The sequence below is a fragment of the Juglans regia genome, chromosome 6 (assembly GCF_001411555.2).
Source record: "Juglans regia cultivar Chandler chromosome 6, Walnut 2.0, whole genome shotgun sequence".
NCBI lineage: Eukaryota > Viridiplantae > Streptophyta > Magnoliopsida > Fagales > Juglandaceae > Juglans > Juglans regia.
In genome coordinates this window covers 12,726,582-12,753,239 of record NC_049906.1, presented here as the reverse complement: position 1 = coordinate 12,753,239, position 26,658 = coordinate 12,726,582, and the positions used below count along the sequence as shown (strand labels likewise).

At 35.1% G+C, this 26,658-nt stretch overlaps 2 protein-coding genes across 2 annotated transcripts; both read left to right on the top strand.

Annotated features, from left to right (window-relative positions):
* The first annotated feature begins 4,652 nt into the window (after window positions 1-4,652).
* Window positions 4,653-9,947, top strand: LOC108995527 (cytochrome P450 734A1-like). The gene is made up of 4 exons (XM_018971105.2): window positions 4,653-5,231; window positions 5,760-6,004; window positions 7,704-8,064; window positions 9,215-9,947. The coding sequence occupies exons 1-4, from the start codon at window positions 4,740-4,742 to the stop codon at window positions 9,632-9,634; spliced, it is 1,518 nt and encodes a 505-aa protein (XP_018826650.1). The 5' UTR covers window positions 4,653-4,739; the 3' UTR covers window positions 9,635-9,947.
* A 12,317-nt stretch (window positions 9,948-22,264) lies between these two features.
* Window positions 22,265-25,599, top strand: LOC108995542 (cytochrome P450 734A1-like). Its single transcript, XM_018971120.2, has 4 exons — window positions 22,265-22,753; window positions 23,301-23,545; window positions 24,165-24,531; window positions 25,180-25,599. Exons 1-4 carry the CDS (start codon window positions 22,265-22,267, stop codon window positions 25,597-25,599), a joined length of 1,521 nt encoding a protein of 506 aa, XP_018826665.2.
* The last annotated feature ends 1,059 nt before the right edge of the window (window positions 25,600-26,658 follow it).

The window sequence follows — 26,658 nt, the reverse complement described above, 5'->3', positions numbered from 1 at the left end:
TTAAATGTACATAAGACACGTGGATAAAATATATGTGATACCCCATTTCAAGATGGAGAGTAAATAGAATGTACTCCTATCTTTGTGATTAAATGGTGAAACTGTTTATGACCAAGAGGCTTGGTGAGAACATCAGCAAGTTGGTGATGAGAAGCCAAATGAAAAGTCTTGATGACCTCAGCCTGAATTTTGTGATGAATAAAATAGTAGCTCAGCTCAATATGCTTCGTCCTTTCATGAAAAACTAGATTGTCAACTATGTGCAAAGCGCTTGACTGTCATAAAACAATTGAGCACTTTTAGGATGTGATATACCAAAATAAGATAGAAGAGTAAGAAACCAGATAATGACACAGGTAGTAGATGCCATCGAATGATATTCAGCTTCTGCTGAAGAACGAAAAACAGTTAATTGTTTATTGGTCTTCCAGAAAACCATGGAATCTCCAAGAAAAACACAATAACCACTTGTTGAGCGATGACTGTCAGGATAAGAAGCTCAATTTGAATATGCAAAAACCTTAATGGTTAAAGAGTTAGCAGCTGGAAATAAGAGACCATGACCATGAGTACTCTTTATATACTATAAAATTCTATAAGCTGCTGTTAGATGAGGCTATCTTGGCTGAGCCATATACTAACTGAGCCTATGCATAGGGTAAGACAAGTCTGGCTGTGTGAGTGTAAGGTAGAGAAGTCTACCGACAAGTCTACAATAGATAGTAGGATCAGACAATAAATCTAATTCTTAACTCAACTTCACATTCTGCTCCATGGGGAAAGAGATAGGTTTAGATGCAAGAAAACCAGCATCTTGAAGAATCTCTAAAGCATATTTTCTTTGACATAGAGAAATGCCATCTAGAGATTGAGCCACCTCCAACCCAAGAAAATATTTGAGCTGACCGAGGTCGTTAAGCATGAGCTTATCATCAAGCAAGGACTTCAAGTGCTCCACAGATTTCAAATCATTACTAGCTATGAGAATATCATTAACATAAGAGAGAAGTGCAATGAAAGAACCATTGTACTTGGTAAAAAGTGAATAATTAGCTTTGGATTGCACAAACCCCAAGTCAAGAATAGAAGCTGAAAACTTAGAAAACCACTGGCGGGATGCTTGTTCCAGACCATAAAGTGATTTTCTCAACTTGCAAACCTTGGACCCCCTTTAACATGGAATCTAGGAGGCAATTTCATATACATTTCTTTAGATAAATCCCCATGTAAAAAGGCATAATTAACATCAAGTTGTATAAGATGCCAACCTTGGACAACAACAATAACTAATAGTGTTCTAACAGTAGCCATTTTAGCTATCGGAGAAAAAGTCTTAGAATAATCCAAACCTTCCTTTTGGGTATAACCCTAGGCAACCAACCTTGCATTGTAATGCTCTATGGAACCATCAACATGATACTTAATTTTGTAAACCCATTTACAGTTTATGGATTTTTTGTTAGTAGGTAAGAAAGTAATAGTCCATGTATTATTATTTTCCAAGGCTGTAATCTCAGCACTCACAGCATCTCTCCAATGAGATTGCTTGACTACTTGATGATAGAACTCAGGTTCAATATTAGCAGTAATTGATAAAGCAAAAGATTTCTGAGCTGAAGTGAGACGAGCATAAGATAGAAAATTAAAAATATCATACTTTGTGTGTGAGAAAGGAGAAGAAGAGAAACCTATTGTAGGATCTGATGTAGAGTGTGTAGAAGAAGAAGAATTGCAGTAAAAATTCTGCAAGTAACCAGGTGTTCCTCTGATTCTAGTGGATCTTCGAGGGATTTTAGATATTATTGGTGAGGTGGCAGGATGAATATGAGGGTGAACATTAGGGGAATGATCGAATGATGAATGATCATTAGATGAAGAAATATTATGGTTGGGAGGAAATGAAATATCAGAAGGAGACACTGTTGAAGGCACATGCAATAGATCTAATGTTGAAGATACGTGAGGAAAGGGAAGACACATGTTAGAATGAAGAGATAAAGGAGATGAAAAAGTTTGAGAAGTATAGGAGAAAATATGTTCATGAAAAACAACATGTCTAGAAACAAAACATTGATTTGTTTGAAGATCAAGAAGTTTGTATCCTTTGATACCCAAATGATATCCAAAGAAAACATAGGTACGGGCTTTAGGATCAAACTTGGTGTGAGATCTTTGTAGAGTGGAGGCAAAACATAAGCAACCAAATGTACTTAAATGATCATAGGAAGGAGAAGATTTAAACAAAAGTCCAAAAGGAGACTTGTGTTTCAACAGAGGAGTAGGTAACCTATTAATAATGTAGGTGGCTGTTAAAACAGCATCACCCCAGAATTTAATAGGTAAGTGAGACTGAAACATCCAAGCTCTGGCTATATTAAGTATGTGCTGATGCTTTCTCTCCACAACAGAATTTTGTTGTGGAGTTTCAACACAACTTTGTTGATGTAAAACACCTTTAGAATTGAGAAATTTGGAAAGTGAAAATTCTTCACCATGGTCAATGCGATTTTTTTTTTCTTTTACGATGAAACTGAGTTTTGATCATTTTGATTTTTTTTTTCATAAGAAGTGTCACCTTAGATTTACATTTAAGAATATAAACCCATGTGGCACAAGTTGAATCATCAACAATAGAAAACAAATATGTAACATTCAATAGTAGAAACAACTAATGGCACCCAAACATCACAATGAACAAGATAAAAAGGAGCATCAGATATATGAACATTATTAGGAAAATGTATTTTTTGTTTTGTTTGGATTATGGGCTAATCATACAAGGATTGTTTGGTATAGTCAATGTTGGAACAAATTTATTCACAAACAACATTCTCGAAGTAGAAGGATGATCGAGCCTATTATGACAAAGCTCAAACAGTGAGCATTTGGATGATACACAACAAGCATGTGAAAACTGATTATTAAAAGAACATGCATTATATGAAGCAGGAGAAAAACTTAGGTTTACAAAGAGAAGAGCCTGGTTGTAGTAGTAGAGAAAGTCCTCCTTGCTATCTACCCACTCCAATTAGCTTCCAATGAGTCAGATCCTAAATGAAACAAACATCAGATGAAAACAAAAACAACAAGTGAGTGATTGAGTAAGCTCGTTGATAGAGATTAATTTGAAGGTGAATGAAGGTACACATAGAACACCATGTAAAACATGATGTTCAGAAATACGAACAGAGCCAATTGTGTAACAGACACAGATTGACCATTAGGAAGCTTAACAAAAGAATGTACAGTATTAGTAACAGAGGAAAAATAATTGACCAAAGGAACCATATGATTTGTGGCTCCCGTATCAAGAATCCAACAATTAGAATCAAATGAATCAGATGTAGTGGAAGAAAAAATAGAGTGATTATTATAACATATTATGAGAAAAAAACATACTAGAAAATAATGAATTTGAGGTTATTGCATTAACAACATGAGAAGATTCATCATAAGTGTTTGGAGGATGAAGCATGAACAAAAGCTGTTGATACTGAGCCTCAGTTAAAGAGAAATGAGAAGCAGCCGAGGAATGGTTGTCATTAAGAACAACTTGATTAGCTATAGACTGTTGCTTCGGCTTTGGTTTATAACCCGGTGGAAATCCATGCAACTTATAACATTTTTCAACAACATGACCAGTGATTCCATAATGTTTGCACACTGGTCTTTCCTTCTTGAAGAATGATTTAGCATATCTGGATCCATCACTCTTAGAAACAAACACATGTGAATCAATAGATAGAAGAGGAATAACAGAAATTTCTTGCTATTGTTCTTGTAAAACAAGAGAGAATACTTTGTTAAGAGGGGCCAAGGGCTCCAAAAGCAAGATCTGAGCACGAGAAGATGAAAAAGACTCATTCAATCCCATTAAAAACTGTAAAACGTGCTCATGTTGAACATAAAAGTTCAACATACATACAACTCCACAAGAACAAGCAGGAGCAGACTTGTAATTCGCTAGCTCATCCCAAAGAGTTTTTAGGGGAGTAAAATAGGTACTCACCGAAAGCAACCCTTTAGAGAGAGCAGAAATAGATTTCTGTAGTTGAAATATACGATGACCGTTCTTATGAGAGAAACGTTCCTAAAGATCTAGTCAAATCATATGTGCAGTAGTAATATACAAAATAATAGCAGAGATATCAGAGGAAATAGAGTTTAAAAGCTATGAGATATCGCCAATGAGAGGCTGAGTAAAAAGAAAAACACCATGATTGTCACTAAGATGAAGAAATAATGGATTTGTAGCATCTTCGGAGATATAGTTGGGTGTTGGCGCCATTGAAAAATACTTCTGATGCCATAACAAGATGAAACCCTATGGGAGGAAGGTTCTCGAGTGTTGAGAGAAATTGTAAAAAATGATATTATTGATCTGAGTCCAACTGTACGAAAGTAAAGTCAAGTAAAATACAGAGTATTTATATTATGTTCAAAATAATCAATTAAATATACATATAAGACACCGTATAAAATATACGTGATGGTAATCCCACACCTAACGCATAAAATAGCCCATTAATTGGCCATTATTGGATGGCCATGCACCCCATATTCAACTGTTTGCGTCACTTTTCTTCCCCATACGCGGGTCTGCATTATTAATAATCATGACTACGGTCTGCTCTTTTTTTAATCGTATCATCACCGGACTGTTTCTGCACTACCATTCTTGTTCAAGAAAAACACTCATCTCTCTCTCTCTCTCTCTCTCAAATCAAGCTCCAAAAAAAATGAACCTGCTTCAGCTCCTGATCATGATGACGATCTTCTTCCTCCTGATCTTGAAACTCCTGCACTCAGTTTTATGGTTGCCGTGGAGAATCCAAGACCATTTCCGCAGGCAATGCATACGAGGCCCTCCGTACCGTCCAGTTGTCGGAAACATGCCAGAGATTCGGAAGATGATTGCCGACGCTCAGTCGAAGGCCATGTCTTGGGATGACCATGACATCCTTCACCGGCTGGCTCCTTACTATACCGAGTGGTCGGCTGTGTATGGAAGGACGTTTCTGTATTGGTTAGGGTCTAAGCCAAGGCTGGCTATCGACGATCCTGACATGATCAAGGAGATCCTCATGAACACCGGTGGATCATTTGAGAAGATGGAGCATAACCCTCCGATTAAGATGTTCTTTGGACAAGGAATATTTGCATTGAGGGGTGAAAGATGGAGCCTTCACAGAAGAATCGCAAACCAAGCTTTCAAGATGGAGAACGTTAAGGTAATTTTTCAATACCAATACTACTCTTCGTTTTCGTTTTCATCGTTTTTGGTCAACTAAATTTCATTAAATATTATAGTACTATTCGTTTTTGCTTTGTATATTCGTTTAGTGTTAGAGTTCCAACAAAAACGGTAGGAGCTCTAAATCAATCAATATAATCCTAGTTATAATAAGAAGAGAATTAGTATTGCAGCCACAAAGAAATTTCACAAAAGTAAACTCACAAAATGATATGATTTCAATTTTCATATGATATATCACATCTATTTTACAATAAATTAGTTTTACAATCAAACATACCGTATCAACTCACGTCAGTTTGTGAGTTTGCTTTTGTGAAATATTTTTGTGACTAAAACATTTCTCTAATAAGAAACAAGAAATAAATAATAGGTTAGATCATACAAAGAAGGTGTAAACACCCTATGAGATCAACTACTTTAGGGTAAGTAGAACTCAAATTTTGTTAGTTTAATTTTCTTAGCAATGATATCTCGGGACATTGCCACAATGGTAATATTTCAGGGTTGGGTGCCAGAGATTGTGGCTAGTACCAGACAGATGCTCCAAAAGTGGGAAGAAGGGAGAGGAGGAAGAGACGAATTCGAGATGGAGGTGCACAAAGAACTTCAAAACCTTTCTGCAGACATAATATCTAGAACTGCATTTGGAAGTAGCTTTGAGGAGGGGAAGAGGATCTTCATGTTACAAGAGCAGCAACTACGCCTTGTCTACCTAGCTTATAGAAGCGTCTACCCTCCTGGTTTCAGGTGATCAACTACATGTTCAAGACTCTTATCATAGGCTTACTTCCCCATTCTTAATAGGGTTGAGCAAAAATTCAAAAATCCGGCTCCGCTCTGACTCCGACAAAATGGAGTTGAAGTCGGATTTCTTTTTTAATATTTCAGTTGGAGTACTTCGATTTTGATCCGATTTGACTTTGACTTTGCATTTGACTTTGACTTCGACTTTGAATTCAATTCCAATATTGTACATATGTTATAAAAATATTTATTTATTTATATATTGATCATATATACTAGTATAGTTATATAACTAAAACTTATATAATTAAATTTAATAATATACTAGTATGAGCTAATTATTATAAAATAATATACTTATACTATAATATACATAAACTAATGATAGTTTCATATATGTAAACAATTTAATATTTCTTCCAAATGTAATCAAGTACAGAAATAAGTTAGACACTAATATTTAAATAAGTCTAGTATAATAAGTTAATGTGTATATACTAATTTACTAAAGTAGAATAACATGTAATTAGATATTAGAAAGTCTAGTATATAATTAAGTTTGAAATAAATTAGACATTAGTATAATAACATGTAATACCAATGTATAACAACATGTAATTTGACACTATAGTATAATTCTTATATAGAAATTATAAATTAGACACTAGTATAGAAATAATTAATAAGTCTAGTATAATAAGTTAATAACATATAACATCAATTTACTAAAGTATAATAAGATGTAATTAGACACGTACTAGAAATAAGTCTAGTCTAGAAATAAGTTATAAATAAGTTAGATACTAGTATAATATAATAACATGTAATATGATAATATAATAACATATAATTAGACACTAAAAATAAGATGCAATACTATAGTATGATAACATGTAATTAGACACTATAGTATTAGTCTAGTATAAAAATAAGTTAGATGTTAGTATAGAAGTAAATTACCAGTGAATTATTTAGTTTTAATTTTTAAATTTTTCGAGAAATTGAAATTTAAAAGCCCACAAAAAATTCAAAAAGAAGTGCTTAATGCTGAAAAAAAAGTGCTCGTGCGCCAAGATCATTTGGATCAATTGGTAACACCTTAGTTTCTCACTAAGAGAAACAATGATCGAATCTCCCATTCCCCATGTATATATAAAAAAAAAGAAGTGCTCAATGTTGAAAACCCAAATCTGACTCCTCTCCGACAAGTCGGGGTCAGAGTTTGGATTTGAATTCCAATAAAGTCAAAGTCGAATTGGAGCCTACACAAGTTTGAGTCGGGCTCGGTGCTCACCGCTAATTCTTAACTTTCCAAAAAACATGGCATTATAACCTATCTTGTACCCAAGTTCTCTAGATTCTGTTTGTTTTGCTATTATTCCCTACTAGATTAGAATGATGGTCTCTACACGTACTCCGGGAGTACTATCCACGAAAGTGTAGTGCTTTTGACAAATGATTTTGTTCTGCATACAGACTATTTTCCTTCAATCAACAAACGACTCTTTACTCAGGATTTTGTTATCTCAAATTTCACTAATTGATGTGATATATCATATATAAGTGACTTTATAAGTCAACCATCAAATTAAAAACCACTTAAAATGTGATATATTATATCTCTGGTGTTGTTGACGATGATGAAAATCAAGATAAAGAACACTATTTTTTGTGAATGAATGATATATACTTCCATTTGTAGGTTTTTGCCCACTACGAATAACAGAGAGAGGTGGAGGCTTGAGAATGAATCACGAAAATCTATTCAGATGTTGATAGAGAGCAATAAGGGGAAAGAAAGTTCAAGAAATTTACTTGGTCTTTTGCTATCTTCTCACAAGAATCACAATGGTGAAGAAGAGAAACTAGAGGTGTCAGAAGTCATAGATGAATGTAAGAATTTCTACGTTGCAGGAAAGGAAACAAGTGCTAATCTTTTGACTTGGGCACTCGTCCTTCTAGCATCACATCAAGAATGGCAAAGTAAGGCACGGGAGGAAGTCTTCAAGGTTTTTGGAGATAATAAACATCCCACAACTGAGAATTTAAACGACCTTAAGACAGTGAGTTCAAATATTCCTCACTTAATTTCCTGCCCATTGTTGTAGGCTGTAGCATCGATAAGCTTTCATTTCATTGTTAAGCAATCTAAAATTGATAATCATATCGATAACACTCTATATTCTTGCATCTTGAATTAGAATTTATTCAGTTTATATTATTATGCATAAAGGATATATATATATATATATATATATATATATATAGTTATTGCTAGCTTTTGCATTGGATAGAACGTCATAGTTAGGGCTGCAAACGGACCGGTCCGGTCCGGCGATGGACCGAAAATTTTCGGTCCATTATTTTTCCGGACCGGACCGGACCGAACGGTCCGGTCCGGTCCGGTCCAGTCGGTCCGCCCTCTTTTTTTTTTTTTTAATAATTAATAAAAAAATTTATTTAAAATACTAAATTAAACTAAGTGACTTATTAATGTGGATTATGTAACAAACTCAATAAAAAAATATTTTATATGGTCAATGATAATAAATTAGATGAAAATTATATTATTAATTTATATAATTACTATATAATTAACTAATTGATATTATATATTTATTAATTCATAGAATATTAACAAGTGTTAATAGTATATTTAAAATTTTATATTGTTAATAGTGATAGGTTAAATGAAGATATATATAAAATATTGTTAATTTATAGAATATTAACAAGTATTAATAATATATTTAAAAATTTATATTGTTAATTGTACAATTATTATATATAAAATATATATAAAAAATATATTTTTTTTTTAATTTTTCATTCGGTCCGGTCCGGTCCGAAAAAACTGTGGACCGTGGACCGGACCGAATGATTTCGGTCCTCTAAAATATGGACCGGACCGGACCGGTCTAAGTCTCGGTCCGGTCCGGTCCGGACCGAAACGGTCGGTCCGGTCGGTCCGTTCGGTCCGACCGGACCGTTAATCACCCCTAGTCATAGTTATTGCTTACTACCAATCTACCAATTACATGCAAGCAGAGACATTGTAATTCGATTGGGACCCCCGAATAAATTCGTCTAAAAGATTTTCTGCAATTAGAAGATAGAATGACCGAGAACTAGTAGTTATGATTTAGCATTAAATGGATGGCAAACTATGCTCAACCATGAAATGGTGTGAAAGTCTTTCTGTTTTCTCAACAGGTGGGTATGATACTGAATGAAGCACTTCGCCTCTACCCCGTGGGTTCATTCGTGTTTCGGCAAACAACCAAACGAGTTAAGCTAGGGAAACTCGACATTCCAACAGGAACACAACTTTGTTTGCTCATAACAGCTGTCCATCATGATACTAAGATATGGGGAAAGGATGCACATAAATTCAATCCATTGAATTTTTCAGCGTCTCGAAAGCATTTAGCCCCATATTTTCCATTTGGGTTAGGACCTAGAATTTGTGCAGGTCAGAATCTAGCCCTGGTTGAGACAAAGGTGGCACTTGCAATGATTGTCCGACAATATTCTTTTATCATGTCACCAACTTATGTTCATGCGCCGATAATGTTGATGACCCTCCAACCTCAATATGGTGCACAACTCCTGTTTAGGAGGATTAGTGCCTAAAACTTGTAGCCTCAACATGGAGTAGCACAACTCCCATTTTGGAGGATAACTGCCTAAAGGTTGTAGCACATTGCGCGCATGCCACAACGTATGTTTAGTGCTCAATTTGGAAATGTTTATGTGTATGTGTTTGTTTTTTATTTCCTCAAATACAGTTTGTTGCTTTATCATGAGGTTGGATGTTATGTGTTGAAAATAAATGGATATTTGTAAATAGTTGTGTGAAAATATTTGGAGATAATGTTTTTAAAGTCCTATAAAAGTGATGGGAGTTATTGAGAATTAGTAAGATTTTTTTGAGTTTTTATGGATGACGTATGAAATATCTTTTATTAAAAATAACTTAACAGTCACCTATTGGGGGTGGCTTTGAGCCACCTCGTGATGGCCATAGATCATCTTTGAATAAAATTTTTTATTTAATAATTTTTGTGAAAAAAAACACGAGTCAATACAAACTTTCAAGAAGGCCAATAAAAAAAAATCTTTGCTCACTTTCACAACCTAATACAACTTAAGTTGAAAAATGCTATCTCTATTTATAAATTTACTTATATAACCTTAAGGCCTTGTTTGTTTTCCAAAAACATCTCATCTCATCTCATCTCATCTCACCTCATCATTACAACTTTCCCAAATCCCCACACAAAATAAAATAAACAATTCAACTTTTTCAAATCCCAAAACAACAATAATATTAAAAAATATATTCTAACAATATTTTATTCAACTTTTTAACTTTAATATCAACTTTTTAAAATTCTGCGTACATGTAGCTACTCATTTGAGTTCTTAGAAATCTCACTTAATCAAATGTCTACCTCACTTGTGTAGAAACCAAGCCTCATGGTGTTGATGAGTCCTGAATCTGGCTAGCATTACGTGTTTCCGTTATGTAGACCAAAGCAAATGATGTCATTGGCATTGACGAACAAAATATTTTTCAGTGCCCTCATCCAAGCAACTCCCCCCTTCTCAACCTACCTCTACAGAAATTAATCCTTACTCTCTCCCTTTGAGTTTGGCATGAATCTTCATCTCCTTCTTCTGGTGATTTTCTTGGTCTTCATTCTAAAGGTTGCAAGGAGTTCGAGGCCATGTCTGCCATCTAATCATCAATGACTTAGCAAATATTTGGCATCTACGCGAAAGTTCAATCGAAGCCAATCAACCACGACATAAATCAAGGAAGAGCTTCTGTAATGGTTTAGGTTGAATCCGAGTCTGGCAATATTTGACCCAAATATAAATCAAGGAAGTCATTCTAAAGTTCTAAACATGATCGGGTCTTCGAAAGAAAAGTATTAGGCCGTCTACATAGAAATCTTACATAAATTGTTTTACACATTGACGTGTTTTAATATAATATGTTATATTTAATTTATACTAGAAAGAGTTTTATAGTCTAAGGGTTTATATTAAACTATGTCGATATGTAAACTTCCTAATGTATAAGTGTTAGGGATAAAATTTGCTAGACTCAATCCACCGGATGACCATCATGAAGACCAAGAGGGAAGAGAAGGGAAAGACAAGACAAGGGCTGAAGCAAGGGAAGTAGATTCAGGCATGTAAAGGAGAAAGGTGGAAGGGACATAAAGCTGGCATCCGATCAACAACTACTTTTGAAAGCCTCAATAACAGGGGTTTTCCCATCAAAGACAGGACTTCAGGATGACCTTTCATGGCTTTCTCAAAAGGTTTTTTCTACCTCAACCAGAGAGACTCTAGAGATATTATCTTCTCTAGGCAAAAGGCTCATCGACCTCTAATGCATTGTAAGAAACGAGAGACCATGAGAGACTATAAAATCACCCATTATAGTGAATGTTTCCTTCAAACACCTCATGGACGTAGGCTTTATGTCAAATCTCATAAATCTGTGTGCCTCTATCTTATTATATGTTATTTATTATTTACTACCACTGATGTACTCAATCATGCCGTATTGATGCACGAGCCACTATAGTGGGTCAAGGATGGCTCCTCCTTCCTTTTCAGCCAGTACAAAAATAGGCATCAATAGTTTGTACCAACTTATTCTCTTGAAAGGAAATGGGGGAAGGATGATTCCCCCTCTCACGAGATAGTATCCAACAAAGAAGTAGATAAGTCCCTTAACTTTTTGTCTCCTATTCTTATTTGGTTAGCCTTGTCAAAAAAAGAAAGAAAGAAAAGAGGAGCGCCCCATGAGTGCATACTGCGCATGGAGAGTGCACTTCGCATGCCATGCACTGTGTGCATGAAGCGTGCATAACTCCGTACACCCAGGGGCTCATGTTGGTAGGCATGAGGGTTGCCACCTCCTCTGTGCGGCATAGGCTAAGTTTGGCTGCCATAGCTAGACGTCCAGACAAACCTGGCAGGAAACAAAATTTGACTCGTAAGTGCCTCGATTAAATCAAACGGCACTCCTGGGTACTATTCACTTGGGAAATGGAAACGTAATATTGCATCGTAAAATCTTAAATATTCGTCTCAGACTAATGGTGCAATTTGTTTCTTAAAATCATACTCCTAAGTGCCTCAAATAAATAAACGACAAATTTGTCACCATAGCGAATAGAAATCCGACTATGCTGACAAACTAAAACCTAATCGGTCACTCGACTCGTGAAATCTTTATGGGATTTCATGTCGTTCCTAAACTCTAAAGAAATTCATCCATTGATTTTCTTGCGGGTTGTTACACCAAATATCTTTGGAGGAATCGTTTAGTCATCCTAATTGATAAGGTTGATACGCCTTAGTGTTTTATGACTTCAAAAGCTACATATTGAGTTGCGCATTCCTTTAAAACATGTTTGTGTATTTTTTTTCCACCCTTATCTATTTAGCTTTATAATGTAATGGGAAAACTAGTTATTTAATAGTATGTTTTTATTTATTTATTTATATTACATAACATAATTGTTGTTAAAAAAAATTCGAACTATGTAACACTAACAAGCTGTTTGAACGTTAATACATCATGTTTGAATGTTATATGTAGCACCTTAGTCACAAATTATTCTTTTTGTTTGAACGAGGTTCAAGACAAACAATATATATATATATATATATATATAAATTTCGAATCTTCTAGTCTAATGTCATTCTTTCAATCTCCGAATGCTTTCCACATTTGTCCCAACATATTAGTATAAGTTCGAACTTCGGCTGCATCGAACATTTGTACTTTACGTTTTGAATGCAGGGGCATCTAAAATGATGCTAAATTAATTACATTCGAATATATTATGTAGTGTTAGCATCACAAAAGTATTATTCGAATGTCAATTTTATTATTAAAAATTTCCAATTTTTAGTGATGGTTAGAAAAATCATCACAAAATACTATCATTTGTGATGGTTTTATGTTCGTCACAAAATAAAAACCATAAAAAAAAAAGACAATTTTGTTGTAGTGCATGTCCATGGCCATTGGTTTCGTTGGAATTTCAGCATTCTCTATATTTGCAGTTGCAAGCATGGTGAATGGTTGGTTTCATAAATATTCCAAAAAGTCTCGATACATTTATTTAATTACTTTAACTCATTTCAACCCTTATTTTCAAAACTAATCATCAAAAATCATTTTTCCTTTCCCTAGCTACAATTTGCAACTTTTTTTGACTTGTTAGACACAATTAATAAATGGGTCAATAAAAGGTCAACCCGCAATTACTCGTTTAAATTTTATTTTAAAATTATAATTTTATTATTGTCGGATTTTAACATATGCTTATATTTTTTATAGTTGTGATTGTGATTTTGACATATACTCTTATTTGTCATTGTTCGGATTATAATATTGGTTTTATTATGGGTTAAAATCTGTAAAATATTGATATTTCTTTTGTTATTAGAAAATCTTATTATTTTTTTTGAAATATTGTAGCTACTAATAAATATTGATTTTAACTTTTATGTGAGACAATGTGAATCAGGTTAAATGGGTTATGTGGCTCACTTCAACTCATTTACTTAAAACAGATTGAAATGGCTTGTGCCGTGTTGACTCATTTCTAATTAGTTATTAAACAGGTTAAAACAGGTCATATCGTATTACTAGTTATTTAAATAGGTCGTTTTAAGATTTATAAATCTAATCTGTTTAACTTAACGGGTCGTGTTTGAGTTGACACATATAGTACTCGAATGTCTATGACATTATATGACCTGTGAACACGAATTGCCACCCCTAAACACAACTGCTTATTTAGCTAGATTAAATTTATTGGCTGAGTCGGTGCCTAGCAATATGGTCGTATGGCCACGATGATGGCTTAGGCGTTGATACGGTGCTTTGACATATAAAATGTAAATAAATGGAAAGACATAGATTTACGAAGTTTGACATAAAATCCTATGTCCACAGCTCGTTTGTAACAGTACCGGGGCCCAATCTCGACCCAGGCCCATAGAGAAGCTCAAGAGTTAAGGAAAACAACGTCGTTTCTGATATAAATTATATTTTTATTTTTATTTCTCCCTCTCTTCTCTCCCCACCCCGACAACTTCCCCTCGTTCTTCTTTTCCTCAACAATTTTCCCTTCCGTTACCCATGTTCTTATTTCTCTCAACAACTGCTCTCCCTCATCCTTTTATCTCTCAAATAAAATTAGTCTTGTTGACCCTCAAGTTTCCATCGCCAACCACCACCCACAATGGTAGCAAGCACCATGCAACAACCACTCCCCCTCCACACCTTGAGCTCCTCCCACCACCACGTGAGCCCTATGTCTATTTGCCATACAACGCCGGTGACCACCATCCCTCGTTCTGCATGATTCTTTTTCACTGCCACCCCTGTCCCTGTGATGCACTGTGGTTGCATCGCACTAGCGCACGTCAGGACAAACCCTCATAAAGATCCTCCACATTCAAAACATCGAAAAGCAACCACGCTCAAGCTTGAACCACCCCGAAACGTTGCACTCTCTCCTCCACGTCAATCCCAAAACAGAAAGGTTGCTCACACACACACACACACACACACACACAGATATATATATATATATATATCTATAGGGATGGTCCCTCCATTGCACGTCTTCCGTCTCCCATCCTCCATGTCCAGCAACCACAACCTTACACGCTCCTCCACTTTCAATAGCCCCAAGCAGCACACAAACCACCAAGTTGTGCTCCACATCCCATTGTCAAGACAAAAACCACCAAGTTGTGCTCCACATCCCATTGACAACCAAGACTTTCTAGCCTTTTGTGTAAATTTTTTTTCTTTTAAGCCCGTGAGAGTTTCGGCCCTTGTAGAAAATTAGGGTTTTTGAAACCCAATGGAATTAGGGCTCACGCCCAACTTGAGGTTTATGCATAATACTTGTCATCCAATGAGGTTATATATAGGACTTGATGAATCTAGATGGAAATGAGGGAAGATAAGTGAGAAGGAGCTAGGTTTTGGCTTACACACCCACCATAAGAAGATTTAGCACTTTTTGCCATGTGTCACACATGCATGAAGATCTCTGCTTGTGGAAGAAATTCTTTGACACATGTGACGATGGGGGAAGGAACCTAGAAGGAAATGATTAGGAATATGGGAAAGTGGAACTAGGAAAGCCGGCCATGGATGGCAACAATCAAAAAGAAAAAAAAGGTTGCTTTTTGCCTTGTGTCATCCATGCATGAAGGTAGGTAAAAAGCTTTTATTGGGAAGGAGCAAGATCAAGATTGGAAGGGGGTTACATGACTAAGGGCTTCTAGAAGGATATTTTGTGTAAGAAACCCCTTGAGGTGGATGGCAAGGGCAAGGTTCTTTGTACCTAAAAGGACTATTCACTTGTTTGTCCAAAGGTATGGTGAAAAAGAAGATCTCCTAGGAAAGTGTAGGGTTTCGGCAGCCCATGTATATGCACACACTTTTCACATGCCACTTGGCACACATGCACACTTGTAAGAGATGGAGGGAGATTTGAGTTTAGTAAAAGACCTTTTAGCCATAAGGTAGATTGGACCAAGACATGAAAAGAGAGGGCGAAAGAGGAAGTGAGTTTCGGCTTGGAGGAAGAGCACGCCACATACAAGGAGATATCTTAGGGTTTCCAACTCAATCTAATGATGAGCTAGAGGGAAAAGGTGCTAGGGCTACACTCCACTTGGCATCCATGCATGAGCCTTGTTTTATGCAAAAGGTTTCTTGAATGTCTATAAAAGGGGACAAACCGAAAACCCTAGAACCTTCGGCCATTTTATGCTTCTCTTGTGAGTTTCAGTCACCACACATTTCCTCTCAAGTTTCTATCATTTTCTCACCAACCAAACACTCACTTCAATATTCTCTTCCACATACAAACATTCTCTTAAGGATAGTGAGGATACTTTCAAGAGGAGGGACTAAGGAGGTAAGAAGCTAACTTCTCTTTGCTTTACACATACCACACGCACGGCTTCATGAAGAGAAAGGGAGATTCGGTTTAATCATAGTTCATCTAGAACTTATGCTCTAACATCCACACACACTTGAGCTAGAAGGATTTAGCTTGTGTTTTGAAAGGTTATTCCACATGAACCATGCCTACACTCACATGGTTAGATTAGGGTTTCTTCAAAAAGGATAATGTAACTCTACTTGTCTTTATGCTCTAAAATATGGTGTTTTGAGGTAAGAGGGTCACGACACTAGTGAGTTGTGGCTAGGGTTTTGATTGAAGGCAAGTTTCGGATTCAAAGAGGGATGAGTCCGAAAACTTGGAGTTTCTTGGAAAGAAAAAGGTGTAAGATCCTAACTACACATGAACATAAGGGTTAGGGTTTTCTTGAGTAATGATCCTAACTAGTATTACATGTGATTTTCAGCTTGCTTGCTATAAACACATATTTCAGATTTTTGTAAGTATACCTCTAACTTGTACTTGGATATTTTATGTATATGGCTTGTGAACTTGTTCGTTGTTTCGGTTTTGTATGGTCCTTTATGATATTATTGTTCTTCTATGTGCAATGAATATCTTTTGATATGATTGTTTAAAAGTGTGATTGAAATAATTTATGGAAGATGTGTATAATGTGGAAAGAGATGAAGTAAGAAGTCATGTAGGTTTTTGGCATGTTCCATGTTGATTGAATATGAATGTTGTATTTTACCATTTCGGCTTAGATTAAGACCATGAAAGGATCACCCATACACACAAGAAAATGCCTCGGCACTCATGAGGTTCCCTTGTTAAAAATTTTTGTTCAATACATTAGAAGATTCCAAGTTCATGAAAAGTTGATTGGATTGCATGTTTCTCCACACAAAGTTTTCGGCCAACCTTATAAATGAAGTAAGATAATTGGTGCTTTGAGTTTTATGTTATAAGAACAATTTTTGGTTATATTAGGGTTTGAAGGTTTCTGCTCTTACATGAAATCTTTGAATGTATGCCTTTGATTGATATGCATGCCTTGAATTGTTATAAGGGAACGTGTTCGCATGTTCTAATATTTTCAAGTTGTAACGAGATATGTATTGCATGTATGTATGTTTTATTTTATGATGAAACATTTCGGCATCTCATGGTTATGATGAATCATTTTGGTATTTCATGTGTCTTATGAAAGTTCTAAGATCCATTGTCATGTCACATGCATTGGGATTGTGAAAACCTTTTTTGAAAGGAAAGTAGTCTTTTTTAAAAAGTAAAGTTTTATCACGATCCCAAATGCTGGGACGAGTGAATGTCCTAGTGGAACTCCTCTGTCCTTTTAGAAGTGTTAAAAATGGAGGGATACCCCTGGGTCGACGAAGTACTGTCGGCGGATCTCGAATGGTACCTAAAATAAAAGGATACCGGAGCAAGATCGCACCTAAAGCTAGTAGGTACACCTGCGGCGAAATGCAAGCTGCCGCATTTGAAAGTCAAGACGTAGTCACTTTGGTCAAAGCGGCCAATTGTTGATGCGATAACTAGCAGGGAACACATGGTGCATAGGGGAGCCGTGAGCTATCCAATGATATGTTATAAGTCAAGAAATGCTACGAGCTCATAAGTATGTTAATGAACAAGTATGAAATGATGAAAGCATATTTATGAAAGCCAAGGTTATGAAATGTCATGTTTTTATACGAAATCTTTGAAAGGTCAAGTGCATATGTATAAGTTCATGTCCATGCATTTATTGTTAAGTTTGCTGCATATGCTTATAATATCTGCTGTACGTTAATTGTTTACTTATTGAGATTTCTTGAAATCTAACTGTTGTATTTACCCACTATCATTCCTCACTCGGAATGATAGAAGTTTTGCCAAGTTTTCAAGACCATTGAGTATAGATGGAATCAGTGAAATAATTGTGGGCGAGGTCACTGTGGAGGCTTACCGTCAATTTACCCTAAAAGTGCTTAAGGTGTCAGCACAACGACTCAAAAAGATAGTAGCTTTTGTTAATGAGTCCGTTGTCAATATTTCATCACTTGACCCTCAGAAGATATTGAGGCTCAAGCAAGATATGAGTTTTGTGTCAAGACATTTAGAACAAGCTAAGAACTCTGCCGTAGAGGCTAAAGAGATAGCCATGGAGTTGAGTTTGGACATAGACATTTGCCCGTCTAGGGGAATATTCTTAAGTCTGCTTGACGATGGGACCTTGGTTCTGACCCATTCCACTTTTGGGAAAGAATCGTCTGTTTAGCTTTTAATGTTTGGTCTCGTGTTTTTGGAAGTTCTTTAGAAACTCATATCAGCTATGATGACTCTTTTTGAATTATGCAATAGTATTGGGATCTTATGTTTCGGTACCATGACTAATGTTTCCTTTAAATTGACTTAAGTTGACTTTTCGCTGCGATATACTGCATATTGTTAGTTATCAGTAGGTGTATTGTATCTTATTTGTCAAGTACGAGGGGCAGGTAACCCTGATGTTGCATGTCCTGACGTTTCAGTTTCCTTGAAATCCCAAGGGCTAGGAGTGCCACACCCCAACAACCGATCACTTGCTTTTTCTCTTGGATGTTCTCAGTCTAAAAGCACAAACAACTTTTTCTCTCAGAACTTTACGGTCACCCATAAGAAATGCCATAGTGAGCTCGATTCTATCCAGCCACCAGATGTTCCATTGCACTAGCTTCGTCGCACGGTTCATTTTTCTCTGGGTGAGTATTTTGTGCGATCCTCCTTCCTTCAGTGAAGGTTGTTTATTTTTCTTCTTTTATGCCTTCTGTTTACTTGCATTTGGGTAGTGATGTATTCTTAGGTATTCTATAAATAATAGTGAAAAGGTAATGAAAACGTAATGATAGAATATTGAATAGTACTAAATTGTAATGAAAAGTAGTTGAAATGTGATAATCAAATAATGAATAGTAATATAAAATAATGAATAGTAATGAGGTATTCTCATAATACCTGAGAATATTTCAGTACCCAGACTAAGCCAGCCGAAATAAGCAAAGAATACCCTAGATTTGTGAAGCCTCGTGACCTTACTACCTTTCTTTGGTGTCACGTGTTTCCTGACTTTTGATTTTAAAAATGTTCTTTTAGGCCTAGAGCATTAGCCTTAGATTATGCAAATGCAAATATAAAATTTGCATAATATGACATGATTTTCCATTTGACTATTCCACTTAAAACTTATTTTCACATTGGATTATCTATCTATTAGTCAAAATAATGAAATATTATAAATTTAATAATATATTTTTTTTACAATTTTATTTTCTATTATTTTTTTAAATTAAGAGCTACATAGAAATACATTAATATAAGTGTAGAGCAATATATCTGGAGTGCAGCAAATACATTCTAAATATTTAATACAACACTATTGAAAAAAAAACCTATGTCTATTACATTTTTACCTAAAAGAATACCCATTAATTTTCTTTTTATTTCCAGCTCAAATCCCAAACCTGGGAGAACTTAAACAAAGCACAATCTGAAATCCCCCCCTTCCCCTAAAAAAAACAAATCCTAAATCTGAAAGATTGAACCTAGCAACAACTGGCAAAAAAAAAAAAAAACTTTGAAAAGAAATAAATGGTGTAGAAGAAAAACAAAAGAACGAAATAAGAAATGGAGAAATGGTGCAAATGAAAAGTAAAGGAAATAACTAGTACTTGAAAATATATTTTAATCAATTTGGTCTAGCTATAGTGACTGCCAAATATAAGCACCAATCGCAAATTACTGTAGCAAAAAGTCATATGCTTTTGAAGTTGCATAGTCTAATATAGACTATTTTTGGGGTCTATTGGCCAAACTCCTCATTAGATTAGCTTTTGCATAATCTAATTAAGATGCACTTAGGCTGTTGTAGCTTGGGTTTTTGTTTGGATGATTTATTTCATTTTCAACTTTGAGTTTTGTTGGGCTTAGTTACATCACGTTAATTAAACTCTTTATTTTTACATAAACCTATTTTTTAAGAAAATTTTTAAGAGTTTTTTAATATATATTATTAAGTGTTAAATTAAGATTTGAATATAGTAATAAGTTACAAGATTGTTTTAATATTAAGTAGAGTTAGGCCATCGTTTATGAACTAAATGTTTACACCATTATTTTTTTTTTGTATAGATCGGAAATAGTTTATAATATTATTATTTTCTAGTTTAGGTGTTGATATATTACTAGAGGTCGGAATCAAGGCATACACATTAGACTATAAGAATTAGGTAAATGGGGTTTCTAGACTTTGTATAAAATGAGTGGATTGAGGTTTATTTCATGAAAAATATGCATGTTTCATTGTGAAAAGAAAATTGAAAAACAACCCCGGTCATTTTGCTCTGCATCACTCATTGTATCTGAATAGAAAAAGAGAGTGATATTTTTGTCATGACTAGTGTAGACACGAGCAAAGTTTTGGTATTCTGTTTCTGAACTGTGCAAAAGAACGAATATGAAATCTAAAACTTCTGGAATGATTTCGAAAGATGGTCTGAATTTGTTTTGATTATATGAAAATGATATGATTCTGTTCAGTACTTTGTTTGATATGATGTGGAATCTGAAAACCTTTGGCATACCTTCTGATTCTGTATCTGGCACTGTTTCTGCCCTGCTCTGCTTTGATCTTACCACGGGGTTAAAACTGTGGCCTCCGTTTTGGTTACTACCAACTTCTATGACTCTGAGTGCACCTACTTTGGAAACAAAGTGATTGTCTATAATGTCTTTCCTGTATGCAAACTCTGGACTCCGAGAATAATAAGAGGAAGATTCACTTCTGTATCTGCCCGGTCTGGCCAGTGGGAACATCACAACCCTACCATGGGGGTTAAACAAGGCCTCTGCTCTGATATGACGCTCTGATACGATATGATGATGATATTTAGTTATGCTATGTAAATGATTTTTTAATACGAATATTTTCAAACTGTCGCTCTCATATTTTCAGAACATATTTTGGTTCCGCACTCTGAAATTAAAAATGTTTTGCTCTGTATTTTGAACTTTGTAGAAAGGCTCATGTTTATATACTAGTATATGTTCTCTGCTTACTGAGTTATTGATAACTCATCCCTTATCTCCACAATATTTTTCAAATGTTTTGGATGTTTCAGCTGAGGATCAAGAATAGGAAGTATGGGTAAGTCTATATGAGTATAGTGGATTAAGTACAAAGATGATACTTTGATGAATGGAGAACTGTATTTAGTAGATTTGTTTTGTTTTGTTTACTAGGATTATTGGGATATTTTTGATGACTTTGTTGTGTCTTAGATTAATTATACTAGAGTATTTAATTTGAAACAATGAGTTTTATGTTTTATTGAGAATTTGCAGTATATATATTATGTGATTGGGAGATGAATTTAGGTTGCACTTAGTAACTCTCTGGCCCATCCGAGATCGGGACGTTACATTGTTTGAGGGCAAAATCTATTATATTTGGCGATTGTATTATTTCTCATGGCCTTATATAGCTTTCAATATAGTGGAGAAAATAGAGTTGGGGAAAGGTTGAAGAGTATGTCGTCCTTGTAGGGATCTAGAGAGAGTGAAATTGAGGAGAATAAATATTTTTTTTTTGATTTTTTTTATGTAGAGAAATCTGGATTCATAGAAATCTTCTTTTATAGAAATCTCTTTCATTTTTTTGGGGTAGTTGAGTCCTACCTACTTTCACCTTTTTGTATATCAGTCAATCGCTTTTGACTGGTTCGTTTGGATACAGAAATTATTTCACGTCATCTCATCTCATCATTACAATTTTTTTAAATTTTTTTTAAAAATATAATAAATAAGCTAACTTTTTTCAAATTTTAAAATAATAATAATATTAAAAAATAATATTCTATTAATAATTTATGTAACTCATCTAAAACCATCTTATCTTATCTAATCTCATCTCACTATCCAAACTAGATGAGATTGAGATGAGATTAGATAAGATGAATAAAAATGTCTTTTATGTCTTCGTAATTCATTTTATATCCAATACCTAATGAATAAAAATGCCGGCCGTTAATTGTCCATTATTGGATGGTCATGCACCCCATATTCAATGGTTTTGTGTCACTTTCTTTCACTATACTCCGGCCTGCATTTATTAATAATCAGTACGATCGGCTGTTTATTTAATCTTATGATCACCGATCTGTTTCAGCACCACCATTCTTGATCAAGAAAAACACTCGTCTCTCTCTCTCTCTCTCTCTCTCTCTCTCTCTCTCTCTCTCAAGCTCCCCATAAAATGAACCTGCTTCTCCTCCTGATCGTGATGACGATCTTCTTCCTCCTCTTGAAACTCCTGCACTCGGTTTTATGGTTGCCGTGGAGAATCCAAGACCATTTCCGCAGGCAAGGCATACGAGGTCCTCCCTACCGTCCTGTTGTTGGAAACACGCCGGAGATTCGCCGCATGTATGCCGAAGCTCAGTTGAAGCCCATGTCTTGGGACGACCACGACATCCTTCACCGGCTGACTCCATACCATTCCGAGTGGTCGGCTGTGTATGGGAGGACGTTTCTGTATTGGTTCGGGTCTAAGCCCAGGCTGGCTATCGCCGATCCTGACATGATCAAGGAGGTTTTCATGAACACCGGTGGATCATTTGAGAGGATGGAGCATAGCCCTCCGGTTAAGATGTTCTTTGGACAAGGAATATTTGCATTGAAGGGTGAGAGATGGAGCCTTCACAGAAGAATCGCAAACCAAGCTTTTAAGATGGAGAAAGTTAAGGTAAGTCTTCAATACCAATACTACTCTTCGTATTCGTATTCGTTTTCATTTCATCTTTTTTTTCAACTAAAACTGTAGAAAGTTAACGTAGTTTATGCTTTGTATATTCATTTAATGTTAGAGTTCTAACAAAAACTGTAGAAGCGTAAGACTCGGATATAAAAATTATCTTACCTCATCTCATTTTATCATTACAATTTTTTTAAATTCTCACACAAAATATAACAAATAATTTAACTACTTCAAATCTCAAAACAATAATAATATTAAAAAATTATATTCTAACAATATTTTATTCAACTCATCTAAAACCATCGATCTCCTCTCACTATCCAAACGAGCCAATAAGTCATTCAATCTAATCCTAGTTATTATAAGAAAGAAGTGATATAGCTACAAATAGATTCTACAAAAGTTAATCCATAAATTGACGTAATTTCATATGGTACGTCATATATATTTTATAATAAAAATAATTTTTTAAGTACAGCTCAAATTTTATTAGTTTAATTTTGTTGGCAATGATGCCACAATGGTAATATTGCAGGGTTGGGTGCCAGAGATTGTGGCTAGTACTAGACAGATGCTCCAAAAGTGGGAAGAAGAGAGAGGAGGAAGAGACGAATTCGAGATGGAAGTGCACAAAGAACTTCATAACCTTTCAGCAGACATAATATCTAGAACTGCATTTGGAAGTAGCTTTGAGGAGGGGAAGAGAATCTTCATGTTACAAGAGCAGCAACTACGCCTTATCACCCAAACTTATAGAAACGTCTACCTTCCTGGTTTCAGGTGATGAAGTACTACATATTCAAGATTCTCATCACGATAGGCTTAATATATACTTCACCATTAATTCTTAGCTTTCCAAAAAAGCTGGCAGAGGAACATGATCATTAGATGAGAATGATGGTCTCTCCATGTACTTCGGGAGTACTATCTTGCAAGTCTAGTGATTTTGGCAAATGAGTTTTGTTCTATATATGGACTTTTTGTCTTACCTTCAATTAACAAAAAGACTCTTTATTCTGGATTTTGTTATTTTTAATTACACTAATTGATGCGACAGATATCGTAAGTGGCTTTATAAGTCAACCATCAAATTAAAAACCACATATATGTGATATTATATTATCTAGTGTGATTGAGGATGATGAAAATCCAAATAAAGAATAATATTATTTTTGAGGAGTAATGCTACATATAGTTGTGGAGTGCGCAAGTATCATGTAATCGTTTTGAAAAAGAGTGGGGGTCCACTATTAAAAAAATTAATTTTTTTATATGGATCCCGTATTTACTCACTTTTTTCAAAGTGATTGCATGGTGTTTGTTCATTCATGACTGCAACTATCATTTCTTATTTTTGAGTGAATGATATATATATATATACACACACATACATTTGTAGGTTGTTGCCCAATACAAATAACAGAGAGAGGTGGAGACTTGAGAAGGAATCACGAAAATCTATTCAGATGTTGATAGAGAGCAATAATAGAAAGGGGAAAGAAAGTTCAAGAAATTTACTTGGTCTTTCGCTATCTTCTCACAAGAATCACAATGGTGAAGAAGAGAAACTAGAGGTGTCAGAAGTCATAGATGAATGTAAGAATTTCTACGTTGCAGGAAAGGAAACAAGTGCTAATCTTTTGACTTGGGCACTCGTCCTTCTAGCGTCACATCAAGAATGGCAAAGTAAGGCACGAGAGGAAGTCTTCAAGGTTTTTGGTGATAATCTACCTCCCACAGCTGAGAATTTAAACGACCTTAAGACAGTGAGTTCAAATATTCCTCACTTAATTTGCTGCCCATTGTTGTAGCATCGACAAGCTTTCATTTCATTGTTAAGCATTTTAAAGTTGATGAACATATCGATAACACTCTATATTTTTGCATCTTCAATTAGAATTTATTCATTTTATATTATTATGCATAAAGGATATATATATATATATATATATAGTTTTTGCTAGCTCTCGCATTGGATAGAACGTCATAGTTATTGCTTTCTACCAGTCTACCAATTACATGCAAGCAGAGACATTGTAATTCGATTGGGACCCAATAAATTCGTCGAAAAGACTTTTTGCAATTAGAAGATAGAATGACACAATGTGTCGACCATATAGTCCTTTTACACTACAACGTTAACTATATATATATTGGGATTCACATACTGTGTTGATCTCTATGTAAATCAAAGAAAATGTTTGAACGGATAATTAGAAAGACTCTTAGCGTATACGATAATTTTCCTTGATCCTTATTTATTCTTGATTATGCATTAACCACCACATGCACCAAAATATGACTAAGCTGCTGCCAACAATGACTGAGAACTAGGAGTTATAATTTAGCATAAATGGATGGCAAACTATGCTCAACCATGAAATAGTGTGAATGTCTTGTTGTTTTCTCAACAGGTGGGTATAATATTGAATGAAGCACTTCGCCTCTACCCTGTGGCCGCATTTGTGTTCCGACAAACAACCAAACGAGTTAAGCTAGGGAAACTGGACATTCCAACAGGAACGCAACTCTGTTTGCTCATGACAGTTGTCCATCATGATACTGAGATATGGGGAAAGGATGCACATAAATTCAATCCATTGAATTTTTCAGAGTCTCGAAAGCATTTAGCCCCGTATTTTCCATTTGGATTAGGACCTAGAATCTGTGCAGGTCAGAATCTAGCCCTGGTTGAGACAAAGGTGGCACTTGCTATGATTGTCCGACAATATTCTTTTACCATGTCACCAACTTATGTTCATGCGCCGATGATGTCGATAACCCTGCAACCTCAATATGGTGCACAACTCCTATTTAAGAGGATTAGTGCCTAAAACGTGCAGCCTCAACCTGGAGTAGCACAACTCCCGTTTTGGAGGATAATTGCCTAAAGGTTGTAGCACTGTGCTCGCATGCCACAATGTATGTTCAGTGCTCAATTTGGAAATGTTTGTGTGTACGTGTTTGTTTTCTATTTCCTCAAATATTGTTTGTTGCTTTATCATGAGGTTGGATGTTATGTGTTGAAAATAAATGAATATTTGTAAATGGTAGTGTGAAAATATTTGGAGATAACGCTTTTAAAGTCCTATAAAAGTGGTGGGAGTTATTGAGAATTAGTAAGATTAAATATTTTGTACATCGTCGATAAAAACTGAAAAAAAAATATCTTTTTGAGTTTTTATGGATGATGTATGAAATATTTTTGATAAAAAAATACCTTAATACTCACCTTGTGGTGGTTGCCATCATGAGGTGGTCCTGATTCGACTGCCAACCATGGGGGTGGCTCTCAGCCACCTCATGATGGCCGTAGATCATCTTTCAATAAAATGTTTTGTTTTATAGTTTTTGTGGAAAAACACACGAGTCAATACAAACTTTCAAGAAAGCCAATAACAATATATATATATATATATATATATATTTGCTCACTTTCATAACCTAATACAACTTAAGTTGAAAAATGCTATCTATATTTATAATTTTACTTATATAACCTTATGTATTGATGTGTCAGCTACTGACAATGGTGAGAATTTTAAAATTCTAAATTTGGAATTCAAATTAAAAAAGAAAGTATTGATATAATTTGGAATTCAAATTAAAATTATGCATACGTGTTGCTACTCATTTGAGTTCTTATCACTACAACAGATTTCGGTTTTTGTGATGGACGAAACCGTCACAAAAATAAGCAAACCGTTATAAATACTTTTTTTTGACGGATCTAAAAGGCATCACAAAAAGTATTTTGTGAAGATTTACTTCTCAATCGTCACAAAAAGTTTTTTTTTTTTTTTGTGATGGTTGGAAGTCTTCCGTGAGATGTAATGTTTGAACGTGATTTTAATTTGTGACAGTTGAAATCTGTCAAAGATAGTAACGTTCGC

Bases quoted from the DNA above. Each gene is read 5' to 3' on its own strand.
- LOC108995542 (XM_018971120.2), top strand. From the start codon at position 22,265: ATGAACCTGCTTCTCCTCCTGATCGTGATGACGATCTTCTTCCTCCTC. The intron at 22,754-23,300 runs GTAAGTCTTCAA...GTAATATTGCAG, and splicing joins TTAAGATGGAGAAAGTTAAG to GGTTGGGTGCCAGAGATTGT. The intron at 23,546-24,164 runs GTGATGAAGTAC...ATACATTTGTAG, and splicing joins GTCTACCTTCCTGGTTTCAG to GTTGTTGCCCAATACAAATA.
- LOC108995527 (XM_018971105.2), top strand. From the start codon at position 4,740: ATGAACCTGCTTCAGCTCCTGATCATGATGACGATCTTCTTCCTCCTG. The intron at 5,232-5,759 runs GTAATTTTTCAA...GTAATATTTCAG, and splicing joins TCAAGATGGAGAACGTTAAG to GGTTGGGTGCCAGAGATTGT. The intron at 8,065-9,214 runs GTGAGTTCAAAT...TTTTCTCAACAG, and splicing joins ATTTAAACGACCTTAAGACA to GTGGGTATGATACTGAATGA.